The sequence below is a fragment of the Chiroxiphia lanceolata genome, chromosome 3 (assembly GCF_009829145.1).
Source record: "Chiroxiphia lanceolata isolate bChiLan1 chromosome 3, bChiLan1.pri, whole genome shotgun sequence".
Classification (NCBI taxonomy): Eukaryota; Metazoa; Chordata; class Aves; order Passeriformes; family Pipridae; genus Chiroxiphia; species Chiroxiphia lanceolata.
The window spans coordinates 97972610-97999271 of NC_045639.1; the positions used below are offsets into that span (position 1 = coordinate 97972610).

General features: G+C 38.4%; 1 protein-coding gene across 3 annotated transcripts in view; it reads right to left on the minus strand.

Annotated features, from left to right (window-relative positions):
* PXDN (peroxidasin) overlaps nucleotides 1-19986 on the minus strand; it is a 92558-nt gene extending 72572 nt beyond the window's left edge. For all 3 annotated transcript variants that reach the window (XM_032683230.1, XM_032683229.1, XM_032683231.1), the window contains exon 1: nucleotides 19751-19986. In XM_032683230.1, the coding sequence (XP_032539121.1) occupies nucleotides 19751-19980 (230 nt within the window). In that variant the 5' untranslated portion in view covers nucleotides 19981-19986. The remainder of the gene's footprint in view (nucleotides 1-19750) is intronic.
* Nucleotides 19987-26662: the final 6676 nt, after the last annotated feature.

Below are 26662 nucleotides of genomic sequence, written 5' to 3' on the forward strand. Positions count from 1 at the left end.
ATGGAAAGCATTCGATTTCATAGTTTAAATTGAAAATATTTGTGTATGTTAGCTTTGGACAAGAAAAAGGCAACACGGATGAAATCAGCTTAGTCTGATGTTTCAAACATGACGTTTTACGCATTAATGACTTCTATTATTGATCTTCATTTAAAAGCAAAATACTAAAGCATTTACTAATGAAATCAAACCCCAATTTTTACTAGCAGTGAAGGTAAGTATCTCATTACTTTGTTTCAAGGGCTAACCAGTATTGATTTAGGACATGAATGAACTTAAATTCAGAGATATTGCAAAACCAACACAGTAGCAAAATGGAAATATCTGAAAGGACACTGCTGCCTTAAATATCTTAAACACTGAAAGGTTCTCAAATGCCCAATCCCTGCCTCAAAAGTAGGCACTTTTAAAAGGTCCAGTGAAAACTATTAAAAGCTAAACCTCTTTCTCTATATGTGATCGTAAAGCATATGGTAATAGAATCTTCATTACTTTAATTTGACAAATTAAAAGTAAGAGGTGGCAAAAATAACACAAAATACTTTGAAATTATGGATTTCTCATTGTCATAACTTTCTGATATTGAGAGATATATTGAGTCTGAAAAAAATGTTTATGTGAAAGGCGATGCACACATTTATCATATCCATCTGTAAGGCTTATCATGAAATGCTGATTCAACCAGAAGCAACAAAATGGAAAAATATCAATTCCTTCAGCTGTGTGATACATACTGGATCTGGAAAAAAAAGTGCAAACTAGCTAATCTCATTTTCCTTGAAGAAAACAAAAGGGAGAAATTTTAAATATTAGATTTGTAGATCTGTTAGGTCTAATAGGTTAAATTAATAATTTAAGTTAAAGAATGGCCATCATTTGTCTAGCTCTCTTCGGATGTTTTAATAAGGTAGGAATTGTCATAACTGGATCACTTTACCATTGCTAAATTCAAAAGAACAAAATAAGACCCGTGTTTTTTTCTAACCATTGAAGATTATTTACTACCCAGCAGAAAAAATCTATACCATAAACACCAAACTGCTATGTTTCTCAACACAGAACAAAAGATGTGCAAATGCCAGCAAGACTACATTGCTTATGTCTACTTTATTCTTATTCTTTTTTTATTCAAGGTCATCCCAGCAGGAAATGAAAAACAGTCATCAGCATAGTAAAAACATTCAAACAGAGCAGAGCATGAAAATTGTACAAAAGAGGTTATATAATCAAGTCAGTGGAGTAACTGGATGATGTCAATGGCACTTTAATGCTGCTTTAACTACTGCCCTGCAAAAAATGTGTCACTTTGTTGAACAAACAAAGACAGAGCCACCACTTAAAAAAATAAAACCAAACCCCACTTGCAGCTATAGCAGTACTTACACTAATCCTCACTGCTAGCAGTGTAACATGTTAGAATACCAGAGGAACCAAGTTTTGGGGTTTTTTTTTGCCTGGTTTTAAGATTTAGCCCTAGTGCTTCCTTTACAAGCAAAATTATATTGTTCTCCATTTTCTTGGCAATTCATTTTCTGGATTAATTCTTCCCCAGTCTAATTACAAGATACAATATGTGATTTTCTCTAATTTATATTGAGATTATTTTTATTATCTGTACATCAGCATGCATAACATAAAAAGCCACTGTATTTTTAGATGGGAAACTAAAACATTACTCTTACAATGGTAAGGGCATCACAGTCAATAATATTTAGTATATTGCAATTTCAGTAACAAAAGTAAATGGTAGGATCACAAAAATATTGAAATCTGTAGAACAGGGTGCAGAACATTTGGTAGTACTCATCTTGATCATAAAATCATGAAAATGGTTATGATAAGAAAATTAAGACATTATAAAGTCTGGACAATCTATCAATTTTCTAATTAAAATAATACCTGATTTGCACAGATATGTAAGATTTGTTGAAAGGGACTTCGAGTTCACAAGACTTAACAACTGTATTTTATCAGGTACGGCTTTGGTGTATTGAGAGCTTATGATATATTCTTCTCCAAGAACTAAGGATTTGCTTTAATGAACAATTAGTTTGCCACTAGATTTGAAAGGAAAACATTTAAATGTGAACTCTATGACACGCAATACAGTATTGTCTTACTAAGTCTGCAGATCCCTCTGATGCCCTTGTTGCCAGTTTTTCCAACCAGCTATGCAGTGCCATTAATAGGACTCAAGTGAGATTTGCTGGTTCAAAGTTTTAGGCCTGCAGGCTCACCTGTCAGGAATTACACATGGAAATTTTACCCTGGCATGATCATGGCTCTTTTTCTCACCCACCTTCAGAGTCCTCTAAAATCCATGAAAATCCATAATACTCCAAAATCCATATATAAATACTATATTTTGAAATTAGAAATTGTATTTTATAATCATTCCTAATTCTCATGCTATCTTAAAAAAGCCACCACCAAAAAACAAAACAAAATCAAAACCACACAACTAATCCCCCTCCTTTTAACAGCGTGAATAGAATTCAAAAAATATAATGCTGTTTCTGCAGCCTGAGAAATAACAAGAAAAGGCAAAATCTGTCTTTATTCCTCTCAGAGGGCTCTATTGCTAAAACCAAACAATTAAATGGTTGTTGAGAGGATGGCCATATGTTTCATTACTAATTATTTTTCACAGAAATATCCATGGGAAAGGGCTGTTTTCTTGTCTTGTGTTTGTGCCATCCCCAACAAAATAGAGCACAACAGCTGAGCCCGAGTGCTGTCCTAACACAAATACATGATGGTTAAAGTCTTGGATCAAGCAAAGCATGAACTCATGGTTGGCATAGTCTGTATTGTGAAGAGCAACCAACCTTTTCTTGGTTTCCCTCTTAATATTTATTTTTTTCAGCTGCACTTTTAAATAAAAAAAATTACTTTCTCCTCCATAGTAGGCTAAAGAAGACAGCAAAAAGGGAAGCTGACCAGTTTATCACATACTGTGAACCATCAAAACAACAGCACTAACAGTTTTGTTTGGGTTTTAAGTTAACAGCCCTGAGAATTACTACTGTGAAAATCCCACAGAAATTCTGCTTTTATGCTATAGTCAAAAATTAGTCCTTTTCTCCTCCCATCTGTCACTCTGTTCCTGCACTTCTCTGTCTCACAGGGATGCTTAAGTCTAAATTCTATATCCATGAAATACTAATATTCTCAGAGGATGGAACTGAAAGCCGAAAAGAAATTTTATCATCCCTGACCTCTCACACAAGACAAGTCACACAACAACAGAGAAATTCCCGTCTTAAGGCAATTATTGCTATCAGAGCTGGACCATTCCTTTGAGAAAAATATAAAACTGTGATTCAAAAAACCATTAATCAAGCAAAACTTAATGACTTGCTAGTCATTCTAGTAGTTAACTATATTCACTGTTAAAAATGGGATAGTGTCATCCTGCTCCTAGCTTCCAGCTTGAGCATGTTTGTCTCACTAGACTAGCATGTCTGCTCACTAGAAATAAGCAGCTTTAAGTGAGGAATAGCACTGACCATTTTTCTTAAAACAAGTCAAAACACTGAAGTTGATACTTTTTTTTTTGCAGCAGCAATAGTTCTTAAAAGATGTAAAAATAAATAAATCAATCTTAAAACTTCAAACACGGGTGGGCAGAAAAATAGACTCACAACTCTGTTATTATTCTGATTTTGTTCTATAGCAATTAGTCCTTTCTCTCTTTACTACCAGGAAAATAGATGCAGGCAATGCAAGCAAATGAGTGTACATATTCACAATGAAAAATACACACTGATAGAGAAGAATCACCTGTGCTTTACCAGAGTGCCTTAAGCTTCCTTTTAGCTCTGACACACCAGCATCTTTCACACAGGTGTACCCAGCTGGGTACCTACTACGCTGGGTGAGTGTTAGTGGAGAGCTGAGGGCAATGAGCTCTCAGCAACAGAAGATCCTACAGCTGAAAACAGAGACGAGAGTGAGGGATAGGAAAGAAGTAACAAACTGGGCAGTAAACTAATATCCTAGTATACAAATGTGGTTTCCCCATAATTGCAATTTTAGGGACTTTTCTTTCCTTGGGGTAGGTAGCCTCTTTGATGCAGTGCATGTGAGCTTGCATTATATTTATCACACCAATAAATAAATAACACCTGGTATCTACCATGCCTATGACCTTAATAAAGAATGCCCATTTTGTCTCCTTCAATTCAAAAAGAAGTTTTGCAATACAGTATCAACATCAAGCTAAAGAGTGTGGAAAATTGAAAGAATTACTGCATCTAAAAATAACATCTAAATTTGACTCAAAAGCCTTTATTCATTGTAAATCTATGTGTCACTCTTCCCCCTACACTAGGCAGATTCTGTCAGAATGTATTTCCAACCATTGTGTAATTCTCAGTTATTTCCAATACAGTGATAGTCATACTAGATTCAAACAGACTTAGAGATGGTGTTAGAATTTATGTGGGTAGTTGTTCTTGTAGAATGCTGAGAACATTCTACTGTTAATATGGAAAGCACTATTGGCTTGCATAAAAAGTAAGAACAAAAATTCAGGTACTCTATCACTTGGCAGCAGACTGGCTTCCTGGTTTCAGACAAAGAGACAATTCTTCCTTCCACTTCACAGGAAAATCCCAGGTCACCTCACTGAAAAAGCTGCAGCTCTTGGAATCCTATTTTCTTCTTCCTGAGGTTAAGGACAGGCTGCAAGAGCAGATAAGTTAACTAGATTCTTACTCTGCCTCCAACTCCTCCTGCTCCTGGCAAAGCAAACTCAGAACAGGGAGTGACAGGGCTACTTTAGGACTCCTCTGATATTTATCTCCTCATTTCTCATGAGTGCAGACAGCCTCAGGGCAGGCCACTGGGCGTTCCTGTCTCTTGGGAGAAGTTGTTTTCTCCCTGTAAAGAGCAATGGAGATGGCTACTTCCATTCAACCTTGAAGCACCCAACTGAATGACGTTCTGGGAAGGGAATCGCTGGGAACAGTGATTATTCCTTCCCGTTTCTTGTGTCAAGTCCATCCTCATATAAATATCAAAGTTATAAACAAAAAGCAATTTTGGAGCTACTACTCTATAGGGAACAAGTTACCATACAGAATTGATCAAGAGAATAATAAAAGACTAATAATAAACATTCTTTATATATTTTTATTATGTTCCATAATTTGAATCAATCAACACTCATCTCCTTTTATCTCACATTGCAAAAGTAGAACTGAACTAAAGAATATCCCTACAACTTGTTCCCCTGCACGTTTCTTTTCTTCTTTCTCTACCTAGATTAAATTGATTGACCAGCTTAAAAAAAAAGCTTGGAAAACTGGATTGCTACAAATTATGGATGTCTCTGAAATTTCCAAGTAAGCATTACTAGTCTTATTTTTCTTAGCTATTTTAAATTCCAGTGGCCCCAGAAGATCACATATATTTTGCTTTAAGTCATGCACCCTCTTGCTAGCAGTTCTAATATTGGCAGAATTACATCAACAATGAATTACTAAACTCACTTTTTAATATCTCTCTAATTATTTCATCATATTGACAGAATACTAAAGATACCAGAAGAAAAAGTATGTAACAGTTGTAGACAGAAAAATGGTTTTACACGCTTACATATTATTAAGGCAAGAGTTTATTTCTGAATAAAAGCAAAGACAATTCTGTACAGTCTTCACAGTTTAATGCCATTTTTAAAGTTCTATTTCAATCTGATTTTTCCATTTTGATCACATTTCAACTTACATCCTTGGTTTCATCACCCTGTACAAACTAGCTATGACCCAGGCCATATACACACCATTTGGGCCATGTGGAGCAGCTTCTTGTGCTGCCCAGTAACATATCATAGCTGATGTGGACTCTCAAGGGGTCTTTCCTGCTGTTCAAACATGAAGAACAATGCTTTCAACCAGGTGGATACGTAAAAAAGAAAGCGGAAAAGTTCAAACATTTGATTACTCTTGCCAAAGTAGAATGAAAATATTAGAATTAACTCTGAAATATTAAATTAAGTACAAACCTGCTTTTGAGGAATATCAGATGGTCTAAAGTATCCACATATTAAACACCTAGCATGACAAGTCAACAGAGCGGACATTAATTAAAAATTAATTTGTGAAAAGTAAGATTGTCAACAACATTAATTAAAAATTAATTTGTGAAAAGTAAGATTGCCAACAGTTTTGAAGTAGGACACTTGCTCTGGTGGGTGGGTGGAGCAGCAGGCCCAGGGAAGCATGAGCAGGGGCTGGTGGCACTCTCATCCCTGGTAAGGAAGGAAAGAAGGGGGCTTCCTCTGCGAGGAGGTCTCAGCAGGGGCATTTACAGTTTTCTGTGTGCCCAAACCTGCCCCTTCAAGCTGTATCACAACTCAGCTTATTTTTATGGTTTTCTCTGAGGGCAGGTCCCAGGGGCAGGTTAGCAGTTTCCCTCAGGAGGCAATTCCTCTCGTTCTGCTGCCTGCCAGGCCACCCTCTTTCACCAGGGCTAACACAAGTGGCCACAGACATCACAGGCCATGAAATGTGGGAAAGGATTCAGAGTGAAAACAAATGTTTCTGCCTTGTTTATTTTTCAGCTAACTGAGAACTTACTGAGAAGACCAAGGGCAGGAACGAGCAACTACTGTTGGCACCCAGCAGCCAAAAGAAAGCCAAGTACCACTCAAAGGGTATTTCTGAGTTGTTTTGGTTTTAACTGCAAAGGGGTACAATCTCTGTTTTGTAAATTAAAAAAGAAAATTGAAACAAAACAAGCATTCATATACTAAATAGACCAGCTACTTAAATACATCATGCTTACTATTTTCCTTTGAGATGCAGTCTAAATAGTCGAATAATAAAAAAAAACAACTTTGAGTACTATCTGCAGTCAAAAATTAAAAATAATCTTAGTTTCAATAAGCAGATATATCTACTAATTTCTTTTCAGCTTTGAATAAAAGATTCTTAGAATGTTTCTGCTACTCAAAAACACATACCTACATGTCTTGGAAATGTATAAATTAGTAGTACTCCACTTGACTAAGACAACTGCCATATATGCCATATATATGCCTTAAAATCCAGTGAAAAAATTCTTTCCCACAAATATTAATCATCAAATTTTAACTTCAATTGAAAAAGAATCCTCTGGACCCACAGCTAAACTATCAGTGCTATAAGACTGGTCAGAAGCACAAATACACCCTCTGATGCAAAGGCATAAAAATGCCAATTTATGGCTGGGATTTCCACAAATACTTTAAGAGGAATTTAGGAGGCTGAAGAGTGTAAGCCACAACCCCAACACTTAGCCACTTAAGTGAAAAAATTTCTACTGGTAAAGTTTTCTCAGGCATCATATGTTTTGCTACTACAGTAGTGCCATGGCTAAGATCTCTCCTGAGAGATTACACACTTGTTCTGGATTCTGGAGGGACAATTCCTTCCCATGTCCAAACCATATGGCTAAAAATGAGGCCGAGCTGAATGGACATTTTATTTCCCACCTACTGAAGCTTTATCACTATGCAGTTAAAAACAACAGATTTTCTGAATGAAAGAGGGACCAACCAAGAAAAAAACAAACAAACCAAAACCACACAAAAACCAAACCCACCAATTTTCAACAAGTTTTTCAAATCCTGATGCTATCAGAAATTACTTACATGTGGGTCCAGATCTTAAAAACAATTAATTTTATGGGCATCTACCATCATGTCCAATTATATACAAAGTTCAAAGTTCAAAAATAAAACTAATTACTTGCACTCTAATCATCAGCTTCTTTTAAAAGCAATTTTTGTTTACACTGTCCAAAGGATTGACTCCTGAAAAACATAATATCTCTTCAGAAAAATAAGAATATTTTCAAAGTGAAGTCACCCTGTAAAAGCCAGTAAGTAAATAAAATATATTTCAAACAAACAAACAAACAAACGGGATACAAACTCTGTCATAGACAATGTCTGATAGGCAAGACAGGTACTTGCTGTATGCTAGCACTATTACAAAACAATTCCTCATGGGCATCCACAGGAAAAAAAATTAATGAAAGGTAATGAAAAACTCTTACCTAAAGAATCTGGGTTGCACAGATATCACTGTGTCCTATGTACTGTGGGAATTCAAAATTTTACCAATATTGAAAAGACAAAACTAGTTTGAATTCAAGTTGATATTGTTGAATAGTGATTATTAAACCACAACTAGTTCTTATTTCTTTCTTTGATAAATAAGGGATTATAAAGACATGCCATGGAATTCTAAAACTGGCCTAGATAATATATCTGAGTCTGATTATTTGCCTACCTCATATCTGTTTTCTAAGTGTTGTTCTCATTGCAAGTTCATCAAAGACGGAAAATTTCGCCTGTACTATCTGAGGTGTTTGGTAGTCACACAACTTTTTCAAAAGATAGTTCTATCCTACACCTATTGATGGATATATAATTTCTATATAGATATAACCAGTATAACAATTCACACTGAATGCTGGGGTATAAACCTTGCTTTCTGCCATGTAATTACTTGGCCAAACTGTTCAGAAATCTCTAATGAATACTGTGTCTTAGACTGTTTTTACATATTTCTTCTCTTTCCAAATCTTTTATTTAATTATTCACATGTGAGACATATCCGAAAGGTTTAAAGTAAAATAGAAGATGTCAAAAAGAAAACATCGACTGCAGAAAGAACACAAAGCTGACACAGTATGAAACATCTCAGAAAGTTCACATATCATTGTGGGAGGATTACAGGATTTTCTGGCTAAGTTTTCAAAACTTTTGTTTACTGAATCAGGAAAGACGTTTCAACATGTATCAAAATTTAGAAATTTCAAGTGATTTAGCTTATTGATAGAGCACTCAGACAAAAAAAAATATCCTCTGTTTTAAAAATTGGTTTAAATAAAGTATAGATGTTTCTACACCAAGGTATATACAGACCTTTAATAATTGTCTGGTGGCAATTATTTACATTCCTGACAACTGTGTCTTCAATCTACAAATAAAACATGCTTTAGCTATACATAAAAGTCTAACTAGCAAACATTTTGATGGATTCTACTCCCTACATGGATACTATTGCATTACCTTAAAACTTTTCCCAGGGCAATAAAATTAAATCAGAAAGTTAATTATTTGAATCTGGCCAGAGCAAACCACCTACTCACATAATCAACTTGCTCTCACTACTCTTGCAGCCCTGTTGCAGCTCTCCCTTTCTTTTTGCCTGAAGGAAGTCTCTTTTTACTGGCACTTTAAATCAAATGCCTAGGCCCTTTTTATTGGAGACGGAGAATATCACCTAAGTAAAAGATCTGAATTTTTAATTCAGTTTATGTCTACAAAAAATAATTTGAATACTCTCACCTTTAAAATTTCTTGGAGAGTTTATCAAAATACCATGAAACCAAAAGCTTTTTCTTGAATCCAAATTAGCTATTACCCCAAAGAGTGACATAATATCTCTTAAAAGACATCCTCCTTTGATAGGCAGTTTCCCAGCAGCAAATTAATAGCTGGGTACTTTTTTATATACGTATGCCACACCATCTTAGCATACAATGTAATGTGACATTTATTTGTCTTTATTTTGAGTTTTAAATGGCTCACTAAAGTGATCTGTACACCAGAATACACAATGCTGCCCATATTTTTCAAAATATTTTTGAAAAATTGGGAAAAAAAGCTTTCTCACCATTAAAAGATTACAAGATGTTCATTTACACACTTTAAATATTTTAATATTGGTGACTGATTTAATCTTATTATCATAATAGTCAATCATTAAATAGAAGCCACCATGAGATATCAAATAGTAAAATTTTATATCAAAATGGTCAGCCAAAGTCTTGCAAAAGTGAAATATTTACCTTTTATACAGCATGGTGGACCTTGGAGAGAGGCTGTAAACCCTGAAATTAACTGTTTTGAGAAGTCTGCACTGAATTTCATGCTGCTGTGAGCAGTCACAATGCTCACAATGCCTAGAGATAAATCAAACATGCATGGACTCATTTATTTTAAAATTTTTCTCCAACAAAGGAAACCAGAAACAATATGTCTAAAAAAATGCTATTAAATCCATCAGTCTGGCTAACACATTGCAAAGACCTTGACACTTAGCAGTCATCATCCTGCTTACCAAAAGCAGTCATTAGTTAAGGTAACGCTGTGTACCAAGTAATATTTTTCTTTTTAGACCAGCCAGGCAATGAACAGTCTGTTGTAATAGGTGATTTAAGGGGAAAGAATGCTGGAAGAAAATGTTTCCGAAAGATCCGGGGAGTGGCAATTGGAAAGAGAATAAAAAATCTGAAAGTCAGAACAAAAAAGGGAGCAATGTCACAGGCATTAAAACTAATTGGGAGTTAAATACAGTTACTCATTGTTTTGTTTAGTAAAACTTAAAAAAACAATTCAGAAAAAAAAGGCAAGAGAGAACACTACATTGCACAAAACTTCACACTTTTCATTTTACAAACTTTCACATGGTTCAAGAAGCCATGCCAGGCACTGCACAAACTCATTAATAACCTATCTTTGCTTATTTTTGTAAATACAGATTAAACAAAAATACATGAAGGTAAGAGTCCACATCAGTCTCTCCCTCGTGTCTTTCTCAAGAGTCTGAGACTCTTTGTTATTTGCAATATACATTTTCTGTTTAAAAGAATCACTTGACTCTCATTAGCAACAGTAATAATGCCATACCAAAAAGAAATCAAATTTGGCAGCCTGATAAGCAAGGGAAGGAAAAGGAAACATTTGAGTCATTCTGTTCCAGCTCAGTTAGCTCCCATTGCACCATCTCTATGGATTGTCTTGAAACTCTGCCCACGCATGCAATAATAAAGCCTTTAAAGCTATTTTTGTTTTGGTTTGGGGTTTTTTTCATCAAATCTAAATGGAACAAATGATAAAGAGAATTTGGCTCAGTTGTTTCCCTTCTACTGTATATATATATATGTATACAATATGTATGGCATGTGTATATATAAGTACGTAGACACAAACATATACATGCGTATTTAAAATACAAACTTCTTTTTATACATAAACTTCTCCAAAAAGACAAACAACTATAAATATTTAGATTGTGTGATGTAGATTTTAAATGTCACCCTTGTAAATGAAACTCTTTTATAAGTGAAGTTTTATCCCATAAAGCTGGGATTGGCTTGCTAGAAAGAGACTCAGTAAGTGTCCAGGCCCAGGAAGAATCAGAAGGTTGGGGATTAGTCACGTATACAAAGCTATGCATAAGTTCACATTTGCAAAATGAGATCTAAGTGTACAAAATATTTGATCACAAAATAAGATATGAAATGCAGAAAAATTCTGTAAACAAAGTACAACAAAAATCTGAATCCAAAAAGAAATAATTGAAAAAAACACCATTTTGAGAGCTGTATCAAGATGGAGGAAAATTTAGTTTGTTTTTCAATTGGTCAGAATAGAATTGGAGTCTCAAAACATTAACCTAGCATTTTTGTTTTACCCACTATGCACAGTAAAATATTCCTGTAAAAGGCCATTTTATAATTTAAAAACATAAAATATTATATAATTTTACACATAATGCACAATTTCTTTTCTGAAGAGTTGTCTGCTATTTTTTCATATCATAATAGCAATATCAATTTCTTCTATTATATTATGTTGGTCTCTTTCCACAATTTTCTTCTATCTTCATGCCAAGCTCTGTTCTCTTCCTTACTGGCTGTACTTCCTATTTTTCTTTTCTGCTAGACTTTCAACCTTTTAATTTAAACCTAGTTTATTTACAAGCCAATCCACAAGCACATGTGAGCAGCTTAACATTCATTTGATATCTAAACAACCAAGTTTTCTGCTGGCTGATGACATGCCCTTGTCATGTCTTAATGAGCACTGACCTCACCTGGGAGAGAAGTCAGTAAGAATAACTCAGAAAATAGAGGAGGTTGGAATATTTATTAGTCATATTTTTCTCTTTGGCATGTGTTTACCACAATTTTAAGAGGTGAGACACACCTCTTCTTGTGTCTCAGATCCAGACCCTCCTAATGATGCAAGGGATAGGCATCTCCCTGTTATTTTTCCACCAGCTGCCTTTGGGAATTAGGAGAGAAGGAGTATATTTACTCATGTCCAAGCATCCGTTTCTTACTCTTTCCAGTGAGTAATCCCATGTTTGTCTCCGCTAAACAAAAATTTCTTATTCAGTGTCCCTCATGCCCCTAAACTCCCCAAAGTAATGATGAAAACTCATTTAACTCATCATTTTTTTTATTATGTTGTTGTCTGGGAAAACTGAGTAACAGCAGAGGCACTGAACCTATGTGTTAACAGAATCAGGAAGACAGAAGAATGTTTAAAACTGTGATTTTGAACTGGGGATGTAGACAACAATACCAAGGAATCCACTGATCTGTATAATCTTTATAGCTTCCTAAAACATTTCAGTAGAACAAATGAAAAAAATTGTGTGCTGACGACAGCCCAAAGCTTTGGGAATTAGAAGACAATCTTTTGAAACAGCTATAAAGCAAATACCCTGCACAGATGAGCATATGAAGAGACGTTTGTAGTAAATGGTGAATTTTCCTAGTTGGGGAAGGTCACAGTAGAGTTTCAGAGAGAACTGTGCTGAGTTCTGCATTGTTCAATTTATTCCTAAGTGGAAGGATGATGAACAACAGAAAAAACAAAGTTTTGCTTACGATACTCATCTATTTTAATGAAGTCTGACTAGGAAGTACAGCAGAAGGACTTGTCAACAGTCCGTGAATGGCTATCAAATGCAGAGCTAATGCATGTATTAATACAATATGTATGTGGAGAGAACCAAACTTTACAAATAAAATGGTGGGCCTGGAACTGATCATTACTACTTACACACAAGATCTTAAGCTACCCCTTGATTAGTCCCTGAAAAAAACCCAACAAACAGTTCAAGAGAAGGAAATACTACATTGGGAATTATTAGAAAAGGAACAGAAAATAAAAACAGAGACCACCCTAACACTGCTCTATAAATCCTCAGTTAGTCCACGTATCTGGTCTGTCCATGCAGATACTGGGGAAAGTTATAATTCCCTCACCTCAAAACACAACAGAGTGGGGAAGCAGCAGTCAAGATGATGAGAGGTTAAGAACACGGACCTTACACTGAGAAGACTCCAACTTTAAAAAAAAATTAATGGAGAAGATTAGGATCAAAGATCATAAAATCATGGCCAGCACTGAGATGATAAAGAGGGATCAAGCATCAGTGTCTCTTCCAATAGAAGAAATGGTGGATGCTAAGTGAAACTAGCAACTTGGTGGCTTCAAACAGAAGAGAGCAATTTACACCATGTGGTTTGTGTAGTACTCCTTGTCAATGAAAGGTATGAGTGTAAGTTAACAGCTAAATTAGTTGAAAAAGAGGTTGAACAATTTGTGGATAATGTCCTAGTTAGAACAGCTGGGACCAGTTCATCATTGTATGGGTGTAACCCAAAACTGTGTATTCTACAGCCTTCCCAGAAACTGTTATCAATGAACCATTTACACCATCTGCCCATAGAGCCTGACTCCTCAGGCTATAAACTGGGTGTTAAGAGGCCTGTGAGACAGGAGGATGCTCTTGTCCTCACACCCTTTGTGGAGCTCCCCATCCTGAGGGAAGTGCTGGGCATTCCTGCCTGAACTGGAGAATATATAATCTTGGAGTCTTGGAATTTTTTTAACCACTCGTGGGATCCAGAGGAAGACTGCAGACCACCACCCTCAACTGGACTGCAACCACCACTTTTCAACCAGACTGCAACCATCACTCTTGACCGGACTGCAATCACCACTCTGGACTAGACTGCACCAGCACTCTCACCAACAGGTTTTCCCCTCTCCTTTTACTTTGGACTCACGGGGCCCAAAGAACACCACTCTGTTCATGCCCCAGGGTGCTGGGTTATACATTTGGGTTTTGTGGGTTAAAACCAATTGTTTGTCTGTATAATCGTACTTATTGTATTACTTTATTAAATTGTTATTCTGATTTACAATCTCTCTTTTGAGTTGAGTTCATTTCCCCTGCTGGTTTATCTTTAAACCAACACAAACAATTTGTGGAGGAGTGATCCATCAAGATTTACATATAATATGGAAATACCTTTAGCTCAGAAAATCCCTATCTACAAGTTACTATAGGGATAAACCACTATATGCTACTCTGTACTGTCTACTTGTTTATAAGATGCACTTTCAGTCACCCTCAAAGAACAGATGTCAGGTAAAATGGATTTTTGGTTTTATTCATTATGGATATCTTTCTGTCAATAAACACATATTTACCATTTTAACACTCAAATGTTAAGTATTTACTGGTCAAAAATACAACTTAGTGGAAAAAGATGAAAATTAGAAATTATATTTATTAACTGTAACGTATGACAATGTATTCCTCTGATGACAATGGGTTGAATATACAGTAAGTCACTTGTAAGAAATGTTTGGTATGATTTTGTTCCATATGTTTTCCCATTCTCCAACAAAAAATTTGATGAGGGCTAACATACTATCGAAATGACAAAAATATTTTCACCCTAGTGGATCCAGTGACTGGAAGTGAAGACTCATTTGGGCCTTCTGCTGCAGGCCTCAGCAGCTTTGCCAAATGTCTCCCAGTAAATGTCAAACACTATCAATGCTGTGCCCTTCTGTCCCCTGCTAATGACCAAGCACATTCTGCAAGCTCGGCAAATGTCTCCTTAACACACTCATGCCTTGGTCCTGGCTCATTCTATCAGCAGTACAATCAGAGTGCCTGGGAATGGCTTTAGCAGGGTACACATCCTACACACCCTACACAGCTGCTTTGCTGGGGAGGATTGGTATCTTTCGCAGTATCCACTTGATTTGCTGGGACTCAGAAGATGGGGCTTACTAGAGGGAAAACACTCTCCTTTGAGCAACTTACATACTTTAAAAGTTAATTTTTTGCAAGTAGTTTCTTTCTCTTGAAAATTCTAGAAAAACATTCTCTTCTGAAAAATACTTGAAGCTTTTGTTTAGACAAATAAATATTAACATCTACATATGGATGTTTAAACTCTTTTTATTGTCAACAGAACACTAGTTAACATGCTCATGCTGGAGAAGGCAGAAGTAAATTGATAAGCAGCACAAACCAGTAGCAGCTTAATTCAGTTGTCCAATCAATGTCTCAGGCTATCTGAGACATCTGTTGAGAGCAAGTAGGTATAGCACAGGTCCAATGGGGACCTGAGTCCTTTTTGGGAAGGTAATTTGAGGCTAGAAATTACTATCTCAAATGAAGGTGTCCCCTTTATGAGTGAGCTGAGTCCACTCCATGCATTATGAACTGTACTGGCCAAGTTGCTACTCATTAGAAGAGAAGTTCACAAAACAAATATGGCTGGCTGTAGACTCTTATGGATAGAGACCTAAATGTAGGTGTTTTAATTTCAAATGGAATTCTGCACTTGTTCATAAAATTTCTATGAAGGAAGACCTAAAATAATTTTTACTGAAATAATCTTGTGCTTTCCCCCCTGTTCTGTGTCATTCAAACAAATCATCACTGGCATCTATTGCATTTTGCTACCCAGCCAAGAGTCTGTCAATATCTGTGTTAGTATTCAGTTCAAATCTTTCAAATAAATCTTCAGTATCTGTTCTTTTTTTAACACTAAGTTTGTACAAATCTCTGTGTCTTGAATAAAATCTTAGACCAGTGTCAAATCTCTTGACTAACTCCTATATGCAAATTGATGTTCAGCAGTGAGGTGATCAAGCTTACAATCCAGATTTGAGAATGCAGTCCTTTGTCCTTCACAGTGCTGAGGTGTGTTTATTTACTGTCTTAATTTTAATCTACCGGAATTTTTCTAAAAGGATTTCAAAGATCTGATCAGAAGCAAGGATCCTGTATTTTTTAGATGAAAATGGGCTGACCAATAATGCATAATTTCAAATAGCAGATCTTCAAACAGCATGCAGTAAGATTTCTGATATGATAGCCCAGAGACTCCTGCACTGACAGATTCCATACATATCACCCATTTCATTTCCCTAAATGCCTCTGTTAAGAGGCATAACATTATCAAAAATCAACAGTGAAATGTGAAATGTCATTACACTTCCATTACTCCTACCTCTTTAGTAATTCATGTATCCTCCCATAGATAATACTGAGTGACTTATTTCAAAATAAAATTTTCTCCTCGATAATTTGCATGCCATTCTTAGTGTAAATCAAGTCCACTTTCTTTTGTGACAACTATTTTTGTCAATTTTTACCTTTTCTGACAATAACGGAACATTAGTTTCTTTTCTTGTTCAGTCTGTGAGACCCAAATGCAGTGAATACAATTCTGCTTGTACAGCTCCAAACGCAGCGAATACAATTCTGCTTGTACAGCTAGTAAAAAATAAGAGAGCAATGAGGTGCTGCCAAGAAAAACTGCGAACAAATTTCAGTATGTGTAACTAGTCCTGTAGGCGGGTTCTGATTTGGATCGTGTTTAGACAAGACACAAATAGTAACATATTGCATCAATATTCAAAGGACTCCTATAAGAATTACCAATACCATATACTAGAAATTGCTGTAGAACACAACTGAAAAACTATGTAAGATAGGATACAATCATGGGAAGAAGTGATAGCAATAGTACCATACCCCGAATTTTACATTCCTCAACTGTTTAAGTGGTTGAATATAAGTATGATTCAGCAATTTCTACAAATCCATAAGCACTCTATATTTAGTTTGAGATGAAAGGAAATTTCCACAATCATACTTGTGGCACGAAGTGGTGTTTCAAACCACTTTGGAGGTGGGTCTCTATTCTTAAGGGAAGTCAGCACGGGACCTCCTGACTGGGATGCTGGACCTAATCCTACAATGCATCCAGGTAACAATCTCATCTTGGGTGAAACCACATGCTCATGCAAGGCCCCACGCGCTCTTTCAAAGCTGGCAGAATCCACCTTGAGGAAGCAATATAAACCATGGATCTCAGCCTCCAGCAGGGAAAGGGGAAGTGCCAAAAAGTGGGGGAAGTGCCAGAATGTGGGGGAAGCAGGAGAGAGTGAGAAAATGTACAGCCAGAAGTAGCACTGGCAAGGTCAGCAACTAGTAATGTTGTGAACAGTTTTCAAAAGAGAGCCCAAGATTAGGAGTAGACATTTTTTATATGTGGGGAAAAACATTTGGCTGTACCATTGGTCTGGGCCCCACTGTTTTAATCCATGTAACAAATTACATGTGAAGTAGAGCAAAGTCAAGTCGGCTTCCAGAACGGGATATTTTTCAGAACCACTGTTCAGCAAAATACTTATAAATGGGGAAAAACTTAGGGTGATTTTTTTTACAAAATTACTTTGCACAGTCAATCTGTGTTGCAGGGAAGAAATAAAACAGATGAGAGTGTGGAATTTATCAGTGCCAGTAAAAATGGACTTAACACATCAGCAACACACTTTGCAGGATTTCCTAAGTTTATGCTTTAAAGGGGAAGGCATTTAATTGAAATTAGTTCATTATTTTTAATTACTTAACTATCAACACCATTACTAAAGAAAATATATTTAATATATATACTCCACATAAAAGGCAAACTGAGAGTCAAATCAGAGATGAAAAATGAAACAGCTTCTTACTTTCATGCTTAAAAAAGAAACTATGTTTAAAGCATATGTAGAAAGCCCTCTGTGGGTGATGGGCTACCTCTGTGAAGCATAACACCACTGTGCAGAACTGCAGTTCAACATAGCATGTAAGTAAAAAAAAAGTGTGGTAAACTCTCTTGTAATTCAGTGAGTACCTCAGACAAGTAATAATTATTCTGAAGGTACATCCTACAGCTAAAAGTAGGCAATTCATATACAACAGCTAAGCTATTTATGCATAATTGTTACCAAACTACTGATTATTAAATAAATTGTACCATTGTTCTTTGTCCCAGGGACTCATATTGCCTAACTATCTTCTGATCCATCTCCTCCCCATTCACAGCAGCAGAAGCAGTAATCGAGTATTTGTAGATGTAATACTGCCTATTTTATTTATAATGGTTCCTTAATCAGTTGTTGAGAAAGGGACATTACTATTGACAAATAAGGCCACCATTAGGTTTTGAAGAATCCTGTTCATCCACAGGCGTATTTGAGAATTACCATTCTTTGTCAAGTTGAAAACATATTTTTAACTTCTTTTGCATTACTTCTGCAGCATTGCAGCTTGCATTATAACAAAATGATAATTCAATTTGGGATACTAGACAATTTGATATATTAGTGGGGTTAGATGAGTATAATGCTTGCATTGTTCACACATTCTCCTCTGACTCGCTGCAAGATTATAAATACCCACCGTAAGGGGAGCTCCACCCTGGCGACATTTAATCTAATAGTTTCTGCTGTTGCAGACCATTCTACCTTTAACATGAAACCAAGCCATTAAGACTTGACTCCACACTGATTTTTTTTTCATTTTACATTTAAGATGATTCACAAAACTAGCTTTACACAGTTTCCTGTAATCTCAAGGCAAAAGGTGTTCTGTAAATGTACTTTGTTTCAAATGTAAGAAACATTAACCACCCACTTCCTGTACTGTTCCCTAAAAGGTTTACAAGTACTGCAGGACTAATCCCATTCTGCCAAAAGCCTGCGCTTCTTGCCAAAGAGGGACTCGGCTAATGTTAAATGACTGTACTCTTCACATTAAATAATACTTGGAAGCTGAAACATAGCAAGGCTTTACAGATCTCTTTTGAAAATATCTGACAAAGTCACAAGTTAATTTATTACAGGAGGCCCCGCAGAAAATTCCCAGGGCCAACCTCTGCTCAGCTTCCACGGCTGCATGTGTGTGTAAAGAAAGGGCAGGGCTGGTGCCAAGAGCTTTCTGAGCCCAAGTAACATATAAGCAGATCAGTGGAACAAATTTGTTCCTCTTAGTAAGCCACGAAACAAAATAGAATGTCATGTTCATTTGTAACTTTATTATAGGGAAATATGGCTGGAAAGGTAACCATTTCAGTAATATCAATGTGAACTAAATGTCAATCGTTGTCAATACTGAATTTTATTACCAATACAATCCCATCCAAAACAGTGACCAGACACTATAGAGGAGTGGCCGGGCACTTCAATTGACACATTTGTGCCTGAATTAAAAAACTAAACGTTAAATAATGTTCAAAAGTCTCTGAAGGAATTTGAACCGAGTTAGTTTTCAGCAAGCCCACGGTTTGGGTCCCTGTTTGCTCGAACATCCCCACCGTGTCTCAGAACTGAGCAGAAAGTGCCACCTATACCCATGTCGATCCCCCTGCCGACTGAATATGGTCTTAAGCAGGATACTAAGGAAGCAGAGAAATCCTTCTAGGGACGAATAAGCTGGGACACAACGCCCGCAGGCTAAACCAGAACATCCACCTCTAGCAGTCCCCGCAAAAACGGGGACACCGGTCAGAACCGACCGACCCCCGGGCAGAAGCGGGACCCGGGGCGGCGAGCCCAGCCCAGCCCAGCCCAGCCCAGCCCAGCCCCGCCAAGCCGCCCCGGTACCGCGGAGCCCTGGAGCAGCGCGGGGGCGCCCGGGCCCCTCGGGCAGAGCCACCGCCGCGGGTCCAGCCCCCTCCCCCGACCGCAGACAAAGAGCTGAGGCTCCGCCGCCACCCACCCCAGTGCCTCTCATCCCAGGTATCCATCCCCTCCTCCTCCTCCGCCCCCATCCCTGCCCGCGGGCCGCCGCGGCAGCCCCCGCCGGGTACTCACAGGATGGTGGTCTGTGGGGACACGGCGGGGACGCTCTCCAGCATCAGATGCATGCAGCGCACCGTGGTGCGGAAGCAGAGGCAGCGGCTGGGGCACCACACGCTCCCGCGCTGCGGCGGCGGCGGGGGCTGCGCGGCGGCGGGGGGGAAGAGCCGCCCGCTGCTCAGCAGCAGCAGCAGCAGGAGCAGGAGGCAGAAGCCGGGGGCGGCCGCTGCTTCGCGCCGGGCCATGCTGCGGGCAGGAGGGCGAGGAGGAGGAAAGGGGCTCCGGCAGGTCCCCGTCGCGCCCGCTCCGCTCCCCTGCCGAGGATACCGCTCTGGTCGGCGGCGGGGCGATCCCGGCCCCCGGCGGGAGGGAGGAGGGGACAGCGCTGAGCCCGCCCCGGGCTGGGGCCGCCCCGCCGAGGGGGCTCCGCAGCGCCCTGCGCACGCACCGCGGCCGGAGCTCCGGGATACGGGCTCTACCGCCGGGATGCAACTCCCCCGTCCTCGCCTCCGCCCCAGGGAAGGCACCTCCTGAGAGGGACGGCAGCTTGCACTTCGGGAGAGGAGAGAAGGAAGGCAAAACGAGGGGAAGTGAGAGGAATGGAGAAGGGGAAAGAAAGAGGAAGGAGGGGAAAGGAGAACAGAAAGCAAAAAGATGAGGGAAAAAAGGATGAGGGAAAGAGAAACCCTTATGGGAAGAAGTGAAGTTCCATTTCTGCCCTGATCTGAAAGAACTACATACACAACCCTTGGACTGTCCCCTGTGAGTGCTGCAACTTTGACTGCTGAACCAGGACAATCATTTGCCCTGAATTACATTGTTTTGGTGGTTTTAGGTGGATGGCTACATAGACAAGGAGGTGTAAGAGGACCACTAGAATGCCACATGAAAGAATAATGGTTGCAGCCACAGCTCACGTGATCTAAACACTTTCTCAAACCGAATTTTACATAAGAACAAAAAACTAGATTGCCATTGAGATTTCTAACATTGTCAGTCTCATGTGATGTCAAGCCCAAAGTATATTGATACCTTTTCTCCAACCCTCTCCACACTTTGACTATCTCAAGTGAGCATTGGAATGTCATTTCTTATAAATGATGGGTATCAGCAACTCCAGTTCCACCCCAGAAATAAGCTGCAGCACTTCTGCAGAATTGCCTGAATCCCTTTTTCTTCAAGACAATGCACAGGCCATTCTTGTCTAAAATTTAACTACAGTCATTCATGGAATAGATTGCCCACAGAGGTTGTGGACTGTCCCTCACACGAGATATTCAAGAACCGTCTGGATGCAATCCTGTGCCATATGCTCTAGGATGACCCTGATTGAGCAGGGAGGGCAGACCAGATGAACCACTCTGGTTCCTTCCAACCTGTCTCTGTGATTCTGAATCTCACTGTGCAGATTTGGGTTTAGCCATGAATCAGTGAATGAGTTTTGGACACTTTTTTTTTCTTTTTTAACATCAAGTCAAACACTTCTTGTGGAAAATCAGAGCCTGAAAGTGTGCTACAAGTGCTGGAAGTCAAGAATCAAAATATGCTGAGAGGAGTCATTATCTTTGACTATGTTTTTCATAAGTCACTATGTCTCTTTCTCCAAAGCAAGACATGGCTCTTTATAACTTTTAGAAGAAGTTAGCTAATGGAAATATAGAAGTGCTTTTTGTGTTCTTTAAAACATCCTTCAGCATCCCAGCGAGCTGGAGGCTGGCCACTGGGAGCCTGTGGGCTCAGTCTGTGTCTGGAGATAGGGGAGACTTACTGACATGTCACCAGTATGATTACTGAGTTTCTAGGGTAGCCAGAGACTCCCAGAAGATTCTTACCATTTAAATATACTTCTAAATTGGGTACATTTCTAAATACTGGTGCAGGACTTGGCTTAGTCTGCTATTTCAACACACTAAGTTGCTCAGAATCTCATATACATACATATCAGCTGTTTTACAGTAGAGGATACTAGTCTGAAGTAGAAGAGAGTTTACAGAGTAAGCAGGTAAAAAGTTCATCACCTCAATGTCAATTTAGCAAGCAGCTGCTACATGTATCACCTCCTCTGCATTTGTAATCAGTATTGGGATATATGCATGTCTTAATCTGAAAATTAAATTTGTTTCCTGGTCCAGGAAAACCTCAGGCACTTTTGACCTACAAAGTGCAAGTATTGGCACAAGTGAGTTTTTGTTGCGGAAATGCCACTCACATTAGAGCATCTTGGCAGCTGTAAATCTGTCATCCTGCAGTGCCTATACTGAAAACAGCAGAACATCTGAGGTTAGATAATTAAACACAGTAATACGGACAGATCACTAAATTGGGATATTTGTAGCATTCAGGAAAATATGATGACAGTTTACTTTGTGTCATTTTGGTGCATTATGATGATTTTTTTTAAGAAATAAAGTACATAGTTAAAATTGATTATGTTTTCTATAGGAAATGAAAATTGTTCTTAAAGTTCTTAGCATTTGGGATCTTGTTAGACTATTGTGCTATGCATTAGAAGTATTAGAAGTAATTCTGAGAATGAGAATAAAAGTGCATAGACAGTTTCACTGGCAATTTAGCCTTAACATGCTCTTGCCATTTACTTTGTTACATGCAACTTCACAGGCTCTTGGTTAATATGTTATTGATGCCTCATAAGTTGTTTACGTTAGGCTTTTTTTCATGCCCTGTGGAATCCAGAAGTATGAGGTGTTAGGTTTATGGTTGGACTCAGTGATCTTAAAAGACCTTTTCCAACCTAAACAATTCTACGATTGTATGATTTTAATATTCATTGCATAGTATTCTAAATTGGTGGCAGGAAAGGTTTCTGATAAATAAGACTTCCAAATGGTTTTGATATATCTTTCTATTCTTAGCCAGTTTTCATAGAAGAATTTTTATAAAATGTGCAGGGTTATTTTTGTTGACCTTGCATATAAATATCCATGGGAAATTTGTCTTCTGTTTCCAGTTTCTCTAGTTGAAGAGTTGACCTAACAAAAACAAACAAACAAAAATACTCTGGAAATGAGACATCTTTCTTTCTGAATGCTAGTAGAACTGCTTACCTGATAGTTAGATATAGTGTAAATCTCCATTTGCTTTTAAAAGTTTCCTACCTACCTCTCAAATTTTTGTCAAATACTGCCACTTGCTGGTTTTATTCCATACCAGTAATTTAGTTTTATAGCTTTTGCTTTGCTGAAGTACTAAAAGAAACTTTTTAAAAGATCAAATAGTTAATACTTTTATCTTTTGTTTTGCTAAAAAATCAGATATAACCAATATATGCTTAAATCCTCTTCAATTTAGGTTATATGTCTACATTAAAATTCTATCTTTGGATATAAAATCCAGCATTCAAAACATTTCAGTATATCTTCAGATACCTGACAATGGAAATGCTTTGCCGAATCATAACCTAGTTTATTATTTACAACCATTTTGGTCAACAGTAACAGTAACATTTAAGAGGAACAGATTGTTGAAATAGCTAATGAAAAAGCACCATAGAAACTTACAATTAAAGTGTTTTCATTATAATAGATCAGCACAGACATGTAAAGATTAAACACATCTGATCTTTTTTTTTTTTTTATAAAGGCAGAAACAAAACTCAGATTGGTTTTGAAAGCACAAAAGATTGAGGATGTTGTCGCTACAGAAACCAGACTCACAAATTCTTCTTCCTCTCAGCTGAGAAAGTGATGTTGATATCCTTAAAAGTTGCCATTCTTCTTTCTTGAATATAATATGAATTTCTGGGGGAAATTATTCCTTCACTGGTTACATTATAAAAAAGGCTCCTTCCAAGTTTGACTAAAAGTGTACCTAGCACTGGAATGTGCTAAGTGTCTTTATTTGCCTGGTGATTTGCAGACATCTGAACATGCTTTGTTAATTTTTCCTGGGACTAGTAAAAAAAGAAAAGGTTATCTTCCAAATTATCTTTGAATCTTTACTTCAACCAGGCTACCTGGTGCTAGTGTATATGTCCAAGGAAAGATGCTTACTATATTTTAAATCAACCAGTGTAACTTCCATCTGCCAGATATTTCTGTTCTTTCAGAAAATGCATTTTAATGTGTCTTCCCTTTCAAAGGGAGAGTTTGTTAGGCTTAGCTATAGGAAATGGACCTTGCTGACCCCTTGCCTGATATTTAGGAAAATAAGCTATAAGCTTGTTTTTTACTAACTGTGAATATGGATCTATTAGACCTAATTGCCTTTTTTTTTTTTGATTCCACAAAACTCTCACAGGTAACACAGTGGGGGTAAAACACTTATCAAGCTGCACTGGCTACTGAAGTTAGGTTTGAAAAGTCGATAGCACAAGAGGATAACTTGTTTTTATCATTTTGGCTTTTTAAATTATACTATAAGAAAAATACTGAATAAAATTAAAAAATAAGATTAAGCCCTGCTTTGGCAAGCTTCTTAAAATGTAGGAAAGCATAGGCAGCTAATGTAGAATAGAAGAGTTTGCCTGTAATGATAAAGGAATATAAGAAAACTCCCCTGAAGAGACTTTCCCAAAGGAAAAGTCTCAAGAACCAAATCAAAGAACCAATGAACTCCTGGTTTCCCACAGAGTAATTTTCTTTAATATCAGCATAACGGGAAATTGGGTGTTTTTAGTTTAATCCCTTGACTACACTGAGGAAATACCTCACCCAGAAGAGATTCCAGGCTGTGATTTGTACTACAGCTGTGCCTAGAGGCCTCAGACAGGATCAGAGCCACCAGCCACATGTTTTACAGACATAAATAAAAAACAATGCCCTCTCTGAAGACAGGTGAATGAAGTGGGACTGTGCCCAACTGGGTACTGTCGGGATCCCGGGCACCTTGAGCCCAGAGCCCAGGCTGTTGGGGTGCCGAGCCAGTCTGGGAAGAGCAAAGCTGGCCCGTGAGGAGAGGGAACTGCTGTGGGGAAGGCCAGGGCCCCTCTGAGGGCAAGCAGACCTACTGTTAAGCACACTGCCATTTCCAGCCTAGCCTCAGCTCATCTGCATCCCTGCAGTCCTGCCTAGCCATCCCAGGGCTGTGTCGGACACTGGCTTCCCCCATGGGCCTGATCCCAAGCCCAGTCTGCAGGTCAAAATCCTGAGCCAGCCTTGTCTCATGCCATCCTCAGCCTGATGCCCAGGGCTAAGGTGGCTGTGGTACCCCCTGGCTGCCCTGCTCCTGGCTGGGAGGTGGGACAGGCCCTGGCTGCCTGGCCTTGCCCCGCTGCCCTAGCCATGGGCATACCCAATCCTAGGAAGGATCCTAGAGGCACTGTTGAACAAATGCCATTGAACTCTCCAGGACAGTGTAGACGTTTTCTGTTCTTAATTTTAAAAGAATGAACATCACTGGGAGAAATATAGCCAGCAGATCAAGGGGAGCTGCTTTCCTCCATAGCTGGGGCACATGAGGTCCTGCCTGGAAGGACACATCTCATTCTGGTCTCACCAGATCAAAGGGGATGAAAAAAGGCTAGAAGGAGGAGCACCAAGATGCCCGAGGGCCTTGAGTACATGACTTGTGATCACAGACTGAGGGATCTGGGCTTGTTACATCTGGTAAGCTTGGGTTAAGGTTGTGATCCAACAGTAACCTGTGATGTTTTGAGGAGAAACTACAAAAACTGATAAAGCAAGGCAATTCTTTGGAGTGGCAGATGATATAATAGCCATGATACAGGTGCAGTGGCTGTAAACTGCAGTTTGAGAAATTTAGGTTGGATATCGTGGATATTTTTTACCAGGATGGCAGCATGGCACTGCCATAGGTTACACCGAAATGCTGGGAATTGTCTTTCTGAGTGATTCTCAGGATTTGATTAGAGGAAGCCATGCCTACTGTGAGATAATGCTGGTAACAGTCCTTGTCTGAGCAGAAGGCTGGCCAAAAGGCCTTCAGACATCCCCTCAGGCCAACATCTCATGGTTTTGTCATAGTCTGACATGCCCTTTGGCAATGACACCTCACCCATTAACAACAGCAGCCAGCCTAGGTGACCAGCTTAGGCGAGATGTCTCACAAGCCTAAAGGGTGAGTCATTAGCAACTTTGCCAGTATGACACGATCTGAGACAGGAATGGTCTGCTCTAGCTGCCATGGCCTTAGCTTTCAGTGAAATGCAACAGTTTTCTAGAGCAAAATCAACTTACCATAGCTTGATTGGAGTGGAAGACAAAGGTCTTTGAAAAGGTCTTAATAAAGGTCTTTGAAAAACCAGAAGTAACGTGATACTTTAACAGGACATTCAGAAGAATATTTTTTTTTCTGTAGAGATGCATGTGTTTAAAAACAATAAACCAGAAAGATAAACCAGTTCCTCAGACTTTCAGGTCAAATACCAAAGTTCGAAGCAAGAAAGTATGTTCAGCTAGGTTGTCTGAGATTGAGGCTATCAACAGACCTCCCTGAATTCATCCATGTTTTCCAGGCTGATCAAAGTTTATAGGACTGTTCAACAAGCGTGGGCCAGCTCAGTCCTGTTGTCTCCCTCAGGGCACTTTTGATGTCCTCTAGTTGCTCCCTGGTTTTACTAATTTCTGTTTGATCTTCCTGCTTTAGTCACCTTTGATGTTTTGTTGTTTGTTACAGAGTCTCTGGTTAGAATTAAGTCATTTTAGACAGTAAGACATCACTGTAAAGGGGAATACAGACAAATAAGTACTAAAAAGAGAACAAAACAAAAATGTGTTCTTTGCTCCAGGGGGCCAGCTCTGACTTACAATAGCAGTGAAATTAGCAGTCTTGATTTGTAACTCAGGTTATTATATAATAACCAAAATTTCATGTTTGCAGTCTCTGTTCTTTTCCTGTTGGCTCTTGAATTTTAGAATGACTTGTCAGAGAGCAAGACATCCATTCCAGATGCGAGGCTTAGGTAAGAGTAAACAAAACAGAGCCTGCTTAAGAAACAAACGGAGAAAA